The sequence below is a fragment of the Vanessa tameamea genome, chromosome 29 (assembly GCF_037043105.1).
Source record: "Vanessa tameamea isolate UH-Manoa-2023 chromosome 29, ilVanTame1 primary haplotype, whole genome shotgun sequence".
Lineage (NCBI taxonomy): Eukaryota > Metazoa > Arthropoda > Insecta > Lepidoptera > Nymphalidae > Vanessa > Vanessa tameamea.
The window spans coordinates 5515967-5533712 of record NC_087337.1 but is presented as its reverse complement, the minus strand read 5'-3'; the positions used below and the strand labels follow the sequence as shown (position 1 = coordinate 5533712).

The 17746-nt window shown below is 30.8% G+C and overlaps 1 protein-coding gene across 3 annotated transcripts in view; it reads right to left on the bottom strand.

Moving 5' to 3' along the window:
- LOC113391469 (AT-rich interactive domain-containing protein 5B-like) overlaps positions 1-8238 on the bottom strand; it is an 81763-nt gene extending 73525 nt beyond the window's left edge. For all 3 annotated transcript variants that reach the window (XM_064219708.1, XM_064219709.1, XM_064219710.1), the window contains exon 1: positions 7899-8238. In XM_064219708.1, the coding sequence (XP_064075778.1) occupies positions 7899-7919 (21 nt within the window). In that variant the 5' untranslated portion in view covers positions 7920-8238. The remainder of the gene's footprint in view (positions 1-7898) is intronic.
- Positions 8239-17746: the final 9508 nt, after the last annotated feature.

The following is a 17746-nucleotide window of genomic DNA, read 5'->3' as shown; positions in this document are numbered from 1 at the left end:
GGTTTTGAATTTTTGTTTTATTTCGGAAAAGGTAAAAAAATCTACATTTACGTATATAGGAATACATCTAAAGTACTTTTGAAGACTCATAATCCATATCACATAAATAAATAACGTTAAACAAACAGAGAAAAAAAAAACGTAATAAAACTAACAAATCACTAAAAAAGGGGAGGAACAGTTTGAGAAGTCGTGCCAGAAACTAATACAATAACGACAGACTGAAGTATACTGCTCGCTAGTTAAGATTCACTGTGTTTACACGTTATTTATACTAATAGTATCTTTATTGTCTATTTCATTGATATACACATATATATATATATAGCACATACTAACAATCAAAAACATATTATGAACACGTGGAAACCTTTCTTTAGCGTGGAATACTTCACTTGCAAGTCAACATCAATACGTCAAAATATCTAAATATGTACTATTTTGAGTACCTACTGAGTTCTTTGTCGGTTCTCAGTGGAAAGTACTTTCCGAATCGTATCAACTTCCGGTGGTAGCTTTGCTGTCAATCCAACACTGTATCATGATCGTTATTTGACAGTCCAGCTACCTATATAAAAAAAAAAACTTGTTCGTTCGTCTGTTTTCATCAAATAGATCATTGAATACAGAGTTAATTATCAGCATTTATTAAAAAAAAGGGGGTAATTCTAAAGCTAATCCGATTAAGAATATATTTATTTAATTACAATAAAGGTAGCATAATGAATATACCAATAAAAATATACTACATAACAAAATCAAAACCAAACACTACTGTTGTAATAATCTTGATGTAAGTTTGACAAACACACACAAACACAGGCTACGGAACCGCAATGTTACGACTGAGATTATTTTATGGGCGCCATTCGCCGCTGAGCATGTTGACGCTGGGTTCGATTCTCGATTAATAACAATGTATTCTAATGACATTACATTACACACATACATACATTAGCAGTCTGTAAATTTCCCACTGCTGGGCTAAAGGCCTCCTCTCCCTTTGAGGAATAGGTTTGCAGCATATTCCACCACGCTGCTCCAATGCGGGTTGGTGGAATACACGTGTGGCAGAATTTCGTTGAAATTAGACACATGCAGGTCTCCTCACGATGTTTTCCTTCACCGCCGAGCACGACATGAATTATAGACACAAATTAAGCACGTGAAAATTCAGTGGTGCCTACCTGGCTTTGAACCCGAAATCATCGGTTAAGATGAACGCGTTCTAACCACTGGGCCATCTCGGCTCTTCTAATGACACAATTCATTTAATTAATCTTTTAAACTAACACAAGAATAACAATGAACATGGCCTTAATTATATACAAATAATAATTAAAAATACTGTACAAATCACGACCGCTTGGAATGGTGGCAAGAATGCTCTGGACGAAAAATGAACCAACCATACTTATAAACACTGAACTATTGTACTGATCCACTCTATTAACAAAACTTTCATGATCTTGAACAACTCATTTGATTGACATGAACTTATATTACTATTGTAAATCATTTGTACAAAACATTACGATTTAAAAGACTAGTAATGCCATCTATAGTCTACTCCAATGGAATTGGGAAAAAAGATAAACAAACCTTAAATTTACGTATTTCATGCGATTTTCTAATAACTCAGCTATATCTTGCACTACTAAGAGTTTATGATTAATATATCTTTATTTATAATACAACACTATTACACTTAACAACTTATATCTACTTTAATTTAACTTCCAAAGTTCCGATGATAGCTTGGTCGATATCAAAATTCAATTTTTTCGCAAATCCATAGTGAATATCATAGACTGATCAAGCTCTCGACCAATGATATCGCGTCAATATGCTGTCAAATATTAGTTTACTTGGCTTTTCTCCTCTTATGGTTGGAATAGAATATAGACAATTTTATAAAACATAAACTGACATAAATTAAAATAAACACTTTAGACACTACTAATATTGTAAATTTTAAAGTTTGTGTTTTAATGTTTGATGAAATACTGAATAGAAATAGGGTGGGTATACCCTCATTTAACACATTTACTAAGTCCTTACACAACATCGATAGCATGCAAGGCCGGATTGTTCATATATAGCAAAAGCTGGGGCCATGTGGCTGACAAGAATCAGAAAATAGGGCTTAAAAAATCATAACATACATAACATAATCAGCCTGTAAATTTCCCACTGCTGGGCTAAGGCCTCCTCTCCCGTTGAGGAGAAGGTATGGAGCATATTCCACCACGCTGCTCCAATGCGGGTTGGTGGAAAATCATTGTCATTAAAATATGGTGAATACATACCTACTTAATATAGTAAAAAAATTAAATTATGTGTAAAATAGCATTTTGGCAAAGAAAAAAAATATTTTAGTAAGTTAAAAATTGAGCTTAAATGTGTGCAGGCGCCCCGACTTGGTTAATCTATCCCTGATTGCATGCTATCGGCGTTACCTACTTTAAAACTACCGTTCGTTTAGTTAAACACTGTTGTCTCTTTCTAACATCAATGAATTGACATATGAACAAAGAACACGGTAAATTTAAGTCAACCCCCCCTAAACGACATTTATAGTTAAAAATGTAGAGTTTAAACATTATTACAAGCGTACAGAGACCAGAGACGTGCGCGGAAATGGTATAAAGTTACTTTTATATCATTTTATTAATCTGTGATGATGGGGAAGCCCCGACTTAAACTATATCGATAACAAACTTAATACCTATTGATATGGTTATAATAACAAGAATAAAATATACTATATTCCTTTATTATTTGACGACCTCCGTGGTCGAGTAGTGTGTACACCGGTTTTCATGGGTACGCCACTCCGAGGTCCCGGGTTCGATTCCCGGCCGAGTCGATGTAGAAAAACTTCATTAGTTTTCTATGTTGTCTTGGGTCTGGGTATTTGTGGTACCGTCGTTACTTCTGATGTCCATAACACGAGTGCTTTAGCTACTTACATTGGGATCAGAGTAATGTATGTGATGTTGTCCTATATTTATTTATATTTATTTATTTTATTTATTATTCCAACCGTAAGAGGAGACAAGACAAATAAACAACATTTGACAGCATATTGACGCGATATCATTGGTCGAGAGCTTGATTAATCTATGATATTCACTGTGGATTTGCGAAAAAATAGCATTTTGAACGTCGAAGAAATTGTTATCGGAATGTTGGAAGTAAAATTAAAGTGGAAATAAGTAGTTAAGTGTAAGAGTATTGTATTATAAATAAAGATATATTAATCGTAAACTCTTAGTAGTGCACAATATAGCTGAGTTATTAGCAAATCATGTGAAATACGTAAATCTAAGGTATGTTTAATTTTTTTCTACTGCCATTGGAATAGGCTATAATGCCTTTGTCCTCCCTTGGGGTTTAAATTTGCTTCACACCCAATTTCAATCATCTCGGTTCAATAGTTTGGCCTTGAAAGAACATACAATACAATATTAATATAGATGATGAATTTAAACAATTAAATTGTAACACTAAACAGTATCTGTTATTTGTACCCTTCTGATCCTTAGCAAGACAATTGCCGAACTACGCCTCGTCGGCAACAATTCTGTTAACCTAACCAGTCAAGAATAAATAAAAATAGCAATTTTAAACTTTATAATTTGAAGTTCACATTTAATACAACGTTTCAACTTGAAACGTTTACGACGTATCTGTGTTGCCATATAATACCTTGATAATAATGTAATTTTAATAATTTTAAGATAAATAAAAGCGACACAAAATATACACAATACTCACCTTCGTTTTTAATTACAATACTATATAAGGAATTATTTAACAACATTCGTAAAGTAATATAATTATTTATTTCCCTTGAAAATAAATATATATAGTAAATAAATAAATAAATATTGGACAACATCACATAAATTACTCTGATCCCAATGTAAGTAGCTAAAGCACTTGTGTTATCGAAAATCAGAAGTAACGACGGTACCGCATACACCTATAGAAAACTAATGAACTTTTTCTACATTGACTCGGCCGGGAATCGAACCCGGGACCTCAGAGTGGCGTACCCATGAAAACCGGTGTACACACTACTCGACGACGGAGGTCGCCAAAATGTAATGTATATACGTATACATATACATATATATATGTGTAATCTATACTAATGTTATAAATACGAAAGTAACTCTGTCGGTCTGTCTGCTGCTCTTTCAAACCGAAACCACTGAACCGATTTTGATGAAATTAACATAGGCTATTTTTTTTTTTTGACCAAATCCTAAAACGCAAAACCGCGTTTGACAATTCGTTTTTTACGAGGAATCATCACAGGTACATCACGAACAGCAATACTTAGTGAGGCAGTGTTTAAGAATGATGTTTATCTGACCGATTTTCGCCAAAGTGACCATGGTATGGGAGAACACTAGTAAAGCTAATAACACTTTATCTATACATAAATACACAATACCAAACTGTTCATTACAAATCAAATCAAATTCCTTTATTTAATATAGTAGCTTACTTATTGATTGTCAAATTAAACACTACCACCGGTTCGGAAAAGGAAACATCCTGACGTGAGAAGAACCGGCGAAAGAAACTCAACGGGTCTTTTATACCTTTTACTCATCTGTTTGTCAAACGTTTTTCGCGTGACATTGACGTAGAGTTAAATCAATAAAAAAAAAAAAATTAAAAGTCGAAAAATAGTTGAAATATTCAAATTAATATATATTATATATAAATGGTTTTTCTTAATATTTCATTAACGATCGTGGTAATATTGGGATCGAACAGCTAACACTAGTAATAACACTAAGCGCAAGTCTAGTAACTCGTACCCGCATGGCGCGCTTAGCGCGATGTCACTTCCAACACACTTAACGTTCTTAAGTATAAATACACAGGACTCGACAAAAAAATGAAACGCCATAATGCCAAAGAATGGCTTCCGTAGGGCGGAGGACGTGTCGATAAAATAATATTAATTCTATCGATAAACTTATTTTTATAATGGCATTGAAAAAATAATTAAATAACTATGTATATGTTATTGTAATATTAATAATGAACGATGCAATATATGTCAAACTATCTTTATTATGAGTTATAAAATCTTATGTGTTATCTGAAAACATTTCAAATAGTAAACAAACTTATAAAAAAACATTAATTTATATTATTAATAAAATGTATATATATATAAATGCTTTTATTTAATTCATAACTGATGCATGAGTCTATTTATTGCCACCAGTACTAAAATATCAGGTCGATCGCTTGTATGGATTTGGTTTAAAATTTAATATCAAGATTAAACCCACACAACACAAGCGAACAAGCTACACAATAAAAGCTTGTGCAATCATTGTTTACAAGTACTTTTTCTTATTAAACGGACTTAAACCTCGTCTTTATATTTAGACGAAATTTCGTTTCCATTTCGGGTTTGTTTGACCTAATTAACACTGACGAGTCGATGTTTGGTATTATTTGATTATAATTTGTATGTAGATCATTTTAAACTTTATCATACAGACATAGGGTTCAAATTATAATCATAAAAATGCATACAACATGTAATTAAATACGTAAGCCGAAGACAATACCGTTTTATTAACAGATAAGTTTAATTAATTTATGATTTAGAGTAACTTTTACACATATTATGCTATTTAGTTTTTTGCATATAATTATAATAAAATTACAATATTTATTTAAATGCGTAGACTAACAGAGCTTTATTTTAAACTCGAGTAATGTAATGAAATACCAAGAACTCATTGAATTACTTATAGGAGTATTAATTAAAATATCACACAAACGTTAAAATTATCAAGAAATCTAAAAAGAAGGAAAATCAAAACGGCTCGGACTCAGACAATAAAAACGAATCATCTTAATAATAAAAAAAGTTACACTTGATGAAATATCATGATCAACTACGACTAGGTAAAAAGATATACTTAGGTCAAGGCTGGGTCAAAGTCAAACCCTGACAATTACAATGATATGTAGATATACAACAGCTGTAGTAGAAGTAAGTAGTCCCTCTCAAATACTCTTCCGGACCTTATGTGGAGGAACCCGAGTCCCATTCGATAGTAGAAGGCATTGCATAGCTTTTGATAGCCACGTGGTTCATAAATACTGTCATTAAGTAACAACCTGCAACTGGACTGGAGGTTTGGTTCCTAAGCCCACTAAGCACTTACGTACAGCCATACAAATACCATTGTTTAATATCATATCTGTGGAACTAATTCAACGAAACGATAGATAGTAAGGTACTAGACTAATATAAATATCGTGTAAAAATAGTAAAAATTAATTAGAATAGGTCTTATCTCCTTCTTTCAAACATGAAATCGTTATTAATAGAAAGAGATGAAACGATATCGCTGTCATAGGTACTTCAAAGACATTTAATTAATCATAATTAAATATACAAAATAATTACTATAACGATTATATGTAATAGTTATTTCGAAACAGATAAACTCGTCAGGTATTAACAGTAACGGTTAAATTTAACTCATTACCATTACATTACAAAGAAACTCATCATAAATTTAGAAAGAGACGGCACGAGTGTCCGTGACGTCACGATTTATTTACGTAAGTTTTATTTAAACTGTTACCAGATATCTACATATATTGTGTTTTATTTTTACACAAAACAGATATATTTGTTTGACTGGCTTGAATATTTAATTTTAAATATACGTATATTCATGAAAATTCTCACCTAAATTCCTCTATACAAACATACTCATAGTATTATTTGCTAAGATGTATTAATGATATATTAAAAAAACGTGTAACACAAATCGTATGATGCGACTTTGGCTAGCAACAGATACAATACATCTATATAAACATAGGTACATTGTATAACCCTACACACATATATATATATTAATAAAAATATATTTTAAATTAATATAATACATATTGACAATTAATATTTAGTATGCATATATATATATATATATATAGGTCGTGTACAAAACACTACACTGGCTTCATAAAAATCGGTTAAATATCTAAAACTCGGTTTAATCAATGATCAGTGTACGTGGCTTCAATTAAATGATCTTAACTATTGATAGAGTAATAATATTTGTAATATCCTAGACTATACTGTATAATCAGTATCTTTAAAAAAAACCACTACATAATCTCCACGTGCCACACCTATAACGATTCCGATAAAACTTTCCTCCTTTCAATAAAATTATAATCTTGAAACATCTTAATTGTCAGTTTTTTTTTTTTTATATCAAAACAATTCAGTCATAAATTTCGTTAAGCGATCATATACTTCTGGTACGAGCCGTGAGGTGCTATTTATAAATAGACGTTCTGATTCAGTTTAATGTACTATGTAAGGGTATATTTATACTGTAACATTAAAATGCCACGTTTGAAACGAGCCTTAATTAATGAGAAACATTTAACACAACAATGTATCATAATTAATAATTTATAAGTACTTCAGTTATTTTTAAATTCGATAAAAAAATGCAATTAAGCACATCACTAGTATTAATTTAATGCATGTGAAAAAAATCGATATCGACATTTCCGAATAAGGACAAGTACAACACTAGCATTCGCTGATATGGCGCACAGAGGCAGGGTTGGACTTAATAACATTTGCTTCGATCCAATTCTAATTAAAAAAAATATTATCTGCGATTAGATTTTCTAACAATTTAACATACCGAGAACAATGTCTGACATCATCACGTTAACGCACGATTCTACTTATATTATAATTCGAATTAAGAACTCTTTAATATTACCATAACAAAAAAGTCATGGCCATATTGAAATTATATCAATAATAAAATCACATCGGTCAGATACTAATTAAAAATTTATGATATTTAAGTTACCTTATAAGACGGCTTCTCCATAATATACAAATCCAATGATCACACAAAACTCGATATCCACATTTCATTGAGTTGGTTCGTATGATTTCAATGCACTAAACATTTCACTAATATCATACATAACTAAATTAAAACTATATTATAACACAAACAATTATAATTATAAAACACAATCACAACAATTAAACACGACGCGTCAACAATAACAACATAAAAATTATTGTTAAAACATTTAAATTAATGTCAATAAAAACGTGACAACATGGCGCTCGTGAACATTTTTTTGAAAGAAAAAAAAAACGCGGGAATAATGACGTCACACGACCGTTCCGTTCGACGGTCGGGCCGTATCTGTGTTATACTTCTTACCCTCTCACACGCGCGCGTTAGGGCTGCGGGATAATTTGTTTTATTAATTTATTAACAATTAATTATATTATTATTTTATATATTTCTTTATAAAACAACTTTAGTGTTTAATATTAATGTAGATACTAAATATAATGTAAAACATTCAATAACTGTACTACTTTGGAGGCAATGCGTCATAACATCATTAGATAATGTTAATAAAAAATATATTTAATTAGGGAAACATTTCCAATTATTCTTTAATTTATTATCATATGACAAGCGATATTGTCAACAAAAAAAGCAAGATCATTTGGAATAGGTAGACATGCAAATAGCTTACCTGGCTGTCTTGGGAGCTAATTTGTTATGTCCCTTGTGCTTAGTGATACTAATTCACACACCCTTCTAACCAGAATACAACACCAAGTTACTGTTTGGCAATAGAATTTCTGACGGTACTCACACGGCCTTGTACAAAGACCATCAACAAAGTGAAGATTAAAAATGATTTCTCATTTTTATAAAATTGCTTATATAACAATTACAAAAAAAATAAAATATTATTTTCAAGACGTGAAGTGACAACCCTAACATCTCAACAACATAAAGTCGAGAGTACAATAAACCGTATTTTAATAGATTAATTATTTTTAATTTTTTATCGAATGTCATAAAAAACAATATCGATTCTAGTCACAGATAATTCTGCAACTAAAAAAGTCGTTTATTACTAGTTCTTTGTACGATAGACGAATTGTTAAAAAAAACAGAATTAGTACCAACTTAACAAAAAAAACTATTTAATTTCGAACACGTTCTATTGATATTAACATATATTTACTAAATATAATAAAAAATACTACAAATAAATAATACTCTCAAACTTAAAACATAATTTAATAAATAAGATATTATTAATAAAATGAATAAATATTACAGACTAATAATAATAATAATTTTAATTATGAACGCGCCCTTACAACCCTAACTCATACCTACATATATTTATATACACAGTATGTCAATTCTACTTAGGTATTTGTTGAATTTAAAATTCTTGAAATTATACAACATTACTGCCGCGACTCGACTTGTTTATTTTTTATTATTATTATATTTTATGTAATTAGTAATTTCATTGAATTAAATTGATTCGACCAATGATGATGATGATGAGCGCGAGGTGCGAGAGTTGACCGTCAAATGGTACAAAAACATTTACCATTACCAAGGCAAGATGACATCTTTCCTTGGTAATGTTAAATGGTACACCAGATACAACAGAAAAACTAGCTCGTTTTTTTTTTTATTAAAATATATCATAGCTTAAAAGACATTATTTTTAAGCGAGATATTCGTTATTTTTTAAATAAATTTTAATCATTTAGCGTTACATATAACGTTATTTAGTTATAAACACATGCCTCTATCCGTCACCATTGATTTGAAATTCGAAGGAAGACGACAACATCAACTAAACGCCCTCCCAACTAAACGGCATCTATAGAAAACCCGTACAAGTGTAATATTATATATAAAATAAGACAACTATTTAAACATAATATACTTAAACGGTTCGTTCGATTCAATGTATATAAAACATTTTAATTGTTTTCACTATTAGCCTCGATTAATTCCGAGAAAAAACGTCCACGTGAGAACGACTCCAAGACTTCATTGTTGTTAATAAAGATATCCAAATTAAGAGTTATTTTGCCTGACAACTACTTTTAAATTTCTTTTGTTTTTTGCCTTAGGTATTCGTGACGACGAAATTGTTTACTAAAAAGACATCGTGACAATATAATTGATGAATATATCACATTGTTTCGTTTACAGTAATTCTATTTTTAAATTGTTCATCATTAAAAATATCTCACAAATATTATCTCTTTCTAAGACATTGTGTTAAAAAGAGACGGAATAATTTTCCGAATATCTACTAATTGTGTAAATATATTCAATAACGAAATCACCTAATGTGTTCCGGTATTACGCACACATTGACAATGTATTCGTTTTCAAATAATCTATGGATAAAATTTGAATGAAAATCTACTTTATTCTTAAGAATATAAAGTTCAAATTTAATTGTAGTATTATTCTTATTATCACTTACACGAATGTATAGAATGGGTCTGCATCAAAACTAGGGTACATTTGTGAAAAAAAACCATAAAAAAATTAAAAAAAGCCGTGACGTCAGATTCGATGTTTGAATTTTAAGCGATAAGGTTTTGACTAATGTTGGGAATTTGTTCTTTTTTTTTTTCAAATAAAGAACGCCAATGTTTATAGTGTTTGTGCACAGATAGCGTTATAATGAAAGATCGAATGATTTCCAGAACCTTCTATGTTTGAAAGACAATAGGCAAAGGTATGAATTTAAAAAATAAAAATTGAATTCTATTACATTAGGATTATTTTCTTTATGAATTGATATACCTATACTCGTGAACATTTACCTTTACAAAGCTTTAAGGGATTTCCATAATATAGATATGCGTTGTGATGAAGCGTTTATTTTTCATATACGTATGTATTTAATGTTGAAAAATAGTAGTTTATTGCAATTCTGTAAAATGACGATTCAAAAGTTATTGAATAGAATATTTTGATTTTGTTTTTTTTTTATTACATCGAAATTGATTACAAATATGTACATAAAAAATTAACAACATTAAATAATAATTATACATAATTATACATTATACGTGGATCGTACAACAATTTAACATAAAACTAAAAGTTTCAAAAAAACTATGAGTAACTAAAATTTGTTTAGTCGAACAATAAATACAGAACAAACAAACGTACCGATGTGTGCTCGTCCTTAACAGCAATTTCGACAAAATGAATGCGATGCGGTCGATTCACACTTCACGTTTTTTACACGACATCTTATTTTTTTTATTATAGCAAACTTGTTTTCATTGAAAATCCGTTTTATGTTCAGTATTAGGCATATATATAACACTAGTTTCCTCAACGGTTTCACCCGTGTGTAACGGAGGAGGGTGGGATGGATCGGGAACCTCTCCAGTTTGGAGGCCCGCCTTCACACATAACCTTAGTTTTCTAATGGGGAAAACAGTTAATGCATTATTCCAGCGAGATAAAAAAATATGTTACGAACAGGACATACAGGCATATACATATGTGTGTATTGTATTTAAATAAGTTTATATATTAGACCTAGCAGTAGTTTAGTATGCAGTAATGTTTTATCAAAGTAATTGTACCCCTTTCCAAATTAGTTTTACAATCAATCCTCTGCCCAAAGCTTGCCTGGAAGAGATCGCTGTTTTAGCGATAATTATCTGTTGCATTCATGCAAATTTTATTTAATCCATATGTTTAATTTATTTTCGACTATTGGTGCAATAAAGAGTAAATAAATAAATAAAATAATACAGGTACATTATTTCTGTCTATACCATAGAGCTGTGTTGTCTCGTAAGACTATTAATCTTAAAATACATAATTTAATTATGCGCCTACTTGTATATAGAATATTTTTATAGAGATATGATGTCTTCAAGTCTAAAGAGTATCAAGGGACCTGGTAAATATTCACATGAGAATATACAGAAATGGTTTTATCCTCAGAGCTCAGTCTTCCTACATTGCGTTATAATGTTAACCAGGGCCGGATCTACCATATGGTTTTTTTATTTTCAACCCAGGGCCTCGAATTCAAGGGGGCCCCAGCTAAGTCAAGTGAAAGTCGAAAATGGATGATAATGCGAAAGAATCCATAACTTTATTAAACTAAACAGATCGTATGGTTTGCAGCCCTGCGGGTCCTTCAATTAATCAAACCCATTCAATTAATTTAATTCAAGTCTACGTCCAGATATGTCTCAGGTGGGCCCCTAAGTAGTGTTAGCCAAGGGCCCCTTACGATCCGGCCCTGATGGTAACGTTATCTATTGACAAATGACGTAATTAAATATTTGAACAGCTTTTTTGTTTGTTTTTTTTTATGTCATAGGTGGCAAACGAGCAGGAGGCTCACCTGATGGAAAGTGACTACCACCGACATCTGAACATGGACATCTGCAACACCGGGGGGCTTGCAGATAACGATCACTGTCTAGTAGTAATTTAACCGACATTTCTTTATAAAACAGACAAATCTAACTTAGGATATCTGTCTTGCATACTACTTGAAAATACTTTGAAATAAAAAAATAATATTAATAAAGTATTTACTATTTATCATTTACATGTTTACGTTAATGTTAATCACGAAAACATGATAATACGTTATCGATTGTGATAATGTGATGATATATAAATAACTTCTCACAGCGTCAATGTTTATGGACGGTGGTGACCACTTAACATCACGGCCAATTTGCCCGTTCGCCTACATAATACAAAAAAGGGTAGCGACAGAAACAAATACTGGTTCAATACCATTTAAACCACAAGAAACACAAAGCACAGCTATTTCTAAATTATAAAATAAATAATTCAAAATATTCTTCATTCAAGTAGGCTCATAAAAGCACTTTTGAATCGTCTTAACAGTGTTGAATTCAATGTAAATCTACCACCGGTTCGGAAAGTAGATTCTAGCGAGTAGAACCGGCAACAAACTCAGTAGTTACTCTTTTCCATCATTTTAATTATAGAATAACTTAAGTAAGTGGGGGTAAAGTCCTTCCACTATCAAAATACGATAAAAATTTACAAGAAATAACAGTTACAAGACACAAACAAAATCGTGGAGTTTTTTTTAAGTAAAGTATTGAACAGACAAAAGTTCCCCCGTGTGTTCGCACAGACTGAAACACGACTTGCTTCTTTCAAATGAATACGGCGAACAGACACACAGGTCGATAAGTAATATTACCACATATTTAAACATTTTTTTTTTTTAAATATTCCATATTTTGCGTATTTCCATAAAATCAATAATATTCACCTAAGGTCAGCGGCGCTTTTCTGTAAGATTTCACATCGTATTCCAATTGAAGTAGGAAAAAACCATAATAAACATTAACAAATCTTAGATTTACGTATTTCATGCGATTCGCTAATAACTTAGCTTTATTGTGCTCTACAAAGAGTTTATCATTAATATATCTGTGTTTATAATACAACACTATTACACGTAACTACTTATTTCCACTGTAATTTTACTTCCAAAATTCCGAGTACAGTTTCGTCACACATATCAACATAGTGAATATCATAGACTAATCAAGCTCTCGGCCAATGATATCGCGTCAATTCGCCGTTAAATGTTGTTTATTTCGCTTTTCTCCTGTTATGGTTGGACTAGAGTGTACAGTGATACGCCATTTTGATTCGTGTAATTTAATCATCATAATAGTCAATATCAAATATCACATTCTGATATTACTCGTTCGTGTCCAGCGGTGAGTTTCGAGTTTATTTGAGTTATGGAGTTTTCACCACACTGTTACACTCTGCTGATGATGAACACAGATGAGGCGTTCTGTGCAACACATTCAAGTTTTACGCACAGAGTTTTCCGTCACTGAATCTGAGGTTATTTAATAAAACAAATTATCCACAAAAAAACATCTACAGATCAAAATTAAAATGTACACGAACCGATGACCTTGAATTCAGAAAATCATATGTTATATATGTATATCAGACCCTATATAACTCAGGAACAATGTAGCTATATACCAATAAAAACATTTTTAGTATTGGATCATTAGTCACAAAACAACATCCGAATCACAGACAAACAAACAATTTATCATTTTATTAATGTTAGTATTGTATAGTAGTTATTTATATAACGAGTAGGTATACAGTTAATTTCTTCCAAGAACAACCTTCAAAACACCATAATTTCGTTCCATAATCAATAAAAACGTAATTATGTTAAATTAATACTTATATTATTATAAATAGTGAATAAAAATTAAAATACAACTAATCTTTTAATCATATGTACAATCTTTTATCAAGTTAATGTCATTTATTAATGTTTTAACGTAATTCTATTAATTGGCAGCACTGAAGTATTATAACATTATCGCTTCTTGAAGGTGTAAATACTTATTTTGGCGCGATACGAAATGAATGTATTTTTGAGCGCGCGTGGCTGATTTTTTTTTATAAAGACTTTAATGTCTGGATATTTTAAGAATAATTTCTATTTCTTTATTATATTTTAAGGTTATAAGACAATAAAATATTATATATGAAACACAAATATTTATTTAACCATTATAATAGCTGTCGTAATCGTAATATTTGTTTAATTAATATTTATATTAACACCAATTCAATTAATACTAATTTTGTATATCTAAATTTGATAATTGCAAAAAACACAATTCATATATTCATCAATAGTTTAACAAGCAATAACAGTTATACTTTATCAAGGATTTATATCATACCTTAAATGTTAAAACCTTGCTGCTTAAGGAATAGTAAAGTCGTTCTGTACGGAGCTTCAATCACCTATATAAGCCTCACTACAAATCACATGATTCACAATCGAACAGAAAAGTCAAATGACCCTCTTATTTAATATCAACGTTATCAATACAATTCAAAAATTATTTAAATCTTATAATTATTATTAGAGAATTTATTAAAAACATTCAATAAATAATGTAAGCGTTTTTGTAATCATATTATTATTTAATAATTTCTTACTTAATCTGCCACGTGCATTGAAGTCGCTCGCTATACCGACCGTTGAATGTCCAGTCGTTCGAAATAGACAACTTCACGCCTCATCTTATTTTCAATGGCTATTTTATTACGAATTTATATGGTTAATGTTTAAATTGTTATATTAGTGTATAAAAAAGAAGAAATTACATTTATCATAATAATAATTATTAATTTATTTGCATGATTTGCATGCAATTGAAAACTATTTTTAATAACGAAGCAGAACTTATTACGCGCGTGTATAAATTATGCTTCTGTTTAAATTTATTCTTGCACAAATTTTTAGTAATTCAAGTTTTCAATATCCGTGAATTGAATTAAATAAAATAATTTTATGATCACGTGTAAGTCGGTTACGTTGTTCTTAATTAATTTACTTATGTATGTATGAACTTTAACTTTAATATTAGTATATATTTGGACATTGACGGAAAACATCGTAAGGCAAACTGTCCGTGTCGGTTGAAGATCTGTGCACGTGCGCCAATATTGGAGCAGCGTTAATACCTCTAAAATAATGGAATTCTTAAGGCCAACAGTGGGAAGGTATGAAAACGACTGATCATTTTGTTACTCAAATTTTATATTCTAATTAAACATATTTTTTAATTAAGAGCGGATGGGCTAATAGGCCACCTGATGGTAAGTGGTCACCACCGCCCATAGACAGCGCTGTAAGAAATATTAACCATTCCTTACATCACCAATGCGCCACCGACCTTGGGAACTAAGATGTTATGTCCCTTGTGCCTGTAGTTACACTGGCTCACTCACTCTTCAAACCGGAACACAACAATACTAAGTACTGCTGTTTGGCGGTAGAGATATCTGATGAGTGGACGGTCGTACCCAGATGGGTGAACACAAAGAATTTATCTAGTTTAAATATGATGTAGAGATGTTTATTGCCTAAAAATCGCTTTTTGGTAAGAGCATGTGGTAATTATACATAACAAACGTTACAGCCTTAAAATACTCAATTTGTCTTGAATATTCTTTGGATATTTTTTATTTCAGTTTAAAAAAAAAAAAAAATTAAAAATAAAACAATTTTATATACTTTGATTATCTATTATTAATTATCTAATTAAGATTCACTCCATGTTTTAATGTAACAGTGGAAAAAATTGTTGGCTTACGTGAGACATATTTTGGTATCAGATGTGTGATTATGTTTCCCGAAAATAAAATTAAAATAAATAATGTCCGAAAATCTGTTATTACAAAAAAATAACAGAAATCACACGCAAACACGAATACAATCCCTTTTGCGACGTAATCGGTTAAAAGAGGGTAGAGAGAATTCATTGAAATACATTCGTTTGGAACGGAGCGAGGCGCGGAGTCGACGACGGTTTTTAATAGACCATTAAAAACAATAATTTTACGTACTCATAAAGTAATATTCATTAAATTGATAATAGACAAACGAAGTTAATAATGAATTAAATAATCTTTTTTTTACGTAAAAGCTGGCAAACGGCTCAAAATTGAATTCATAAAGAAATTATGAATTCAATTTATTATTTTATTGTAATTTATTAATTGCTTGCTATTAAAAACTATTTTTTAAAAAACTCACGCGCGTAATGACACACGTATCTTGTTTTAAAATATTTATTTGTAAACATACTTTTTAACGTCTTCTATACAAATGAAGACAAATTTTAAATAAAATATATCTTCAATAAAAATCAAAACATTCGTTTCCACGCAACCCCCTGCTCCCACCCATCCTTTCCCTCAGAAATCCTACGCGACGAAAGTTTTAATTATATCCCTGTCTTTTTCTAACGTATCATATTTAACTCTATGTCTGTCTCACTCGCTCGGGGTACACCCGTCTCGCTCGCACATCACTTCGACCTGACTTTAATAAAGCTATCCGTAGAACTACATACATTTTTGATAATAGATATTTATTTATTTATTTTTATGACGTCATTGTTTCCGTCGTTATTTAAGTCTGGTCCATAATTAATATTTAATATTATACTAACTCTCGTCCTGGATTCACATGAGTACAATAAGGATCTCAATACAAATCTTAGATTGAACAAAACATAAAATGAAAAATCGGATTATTAAAGTTATTAAATTAAACAGATCGTATGGTTTGCGGCCCTACGAGTCCTGCAAATCAAATCCATTCAATTCTACGTTCAGATATGTCTTAGCTGGGTCCCTGAGTAGTGTTAGCCCAGGGCCCCTAAACTTACGGTCCAGCCCTGGACATACCCTATGTTCCGTGTTCAAAGATTTTATAACTTTGACATTGACTAATAATACCGAAAAATTATTTTAACAAAATTTTTATCATTGTTGTTATCCCATTTCTTAAAAAAATATGGTTAACGTGTTTGATTTGATTAAAAAAATATACAAAGATTATCTGTGAACAATTTGTATATCTACAAATCATATTTACAAAGTTATGAGTTATCTGTTGTATTTTGGCTGCGTTCGTTTTAAGAGCGCGCGAAACGCCATTTTGTCTCTAACTTCATTCCTATACAGCCTTACATAATTTATCCTGAAACTAGTCACTATATAATACTAAAGTTCCAAATTAATCGATTCAGATTTTGCAAGAATTAGAAAAACAACGACCATGTTATTTATTTATCAACTAGCTGTGCCCGCGATTTCGTGCGCGTTTGAATTTAATAAAAAAGCGTGACTTATTATTATTTTACATATAATTCTAAAATAAAAGTAAGTTACTCCTTATTACATCAGCTATCTGCCAGTGAAAGTCCCGTCAAAATCGGTCCAGCCGTTCCAGCGATTAGCCGGAACAAACAGAGAGACAGACA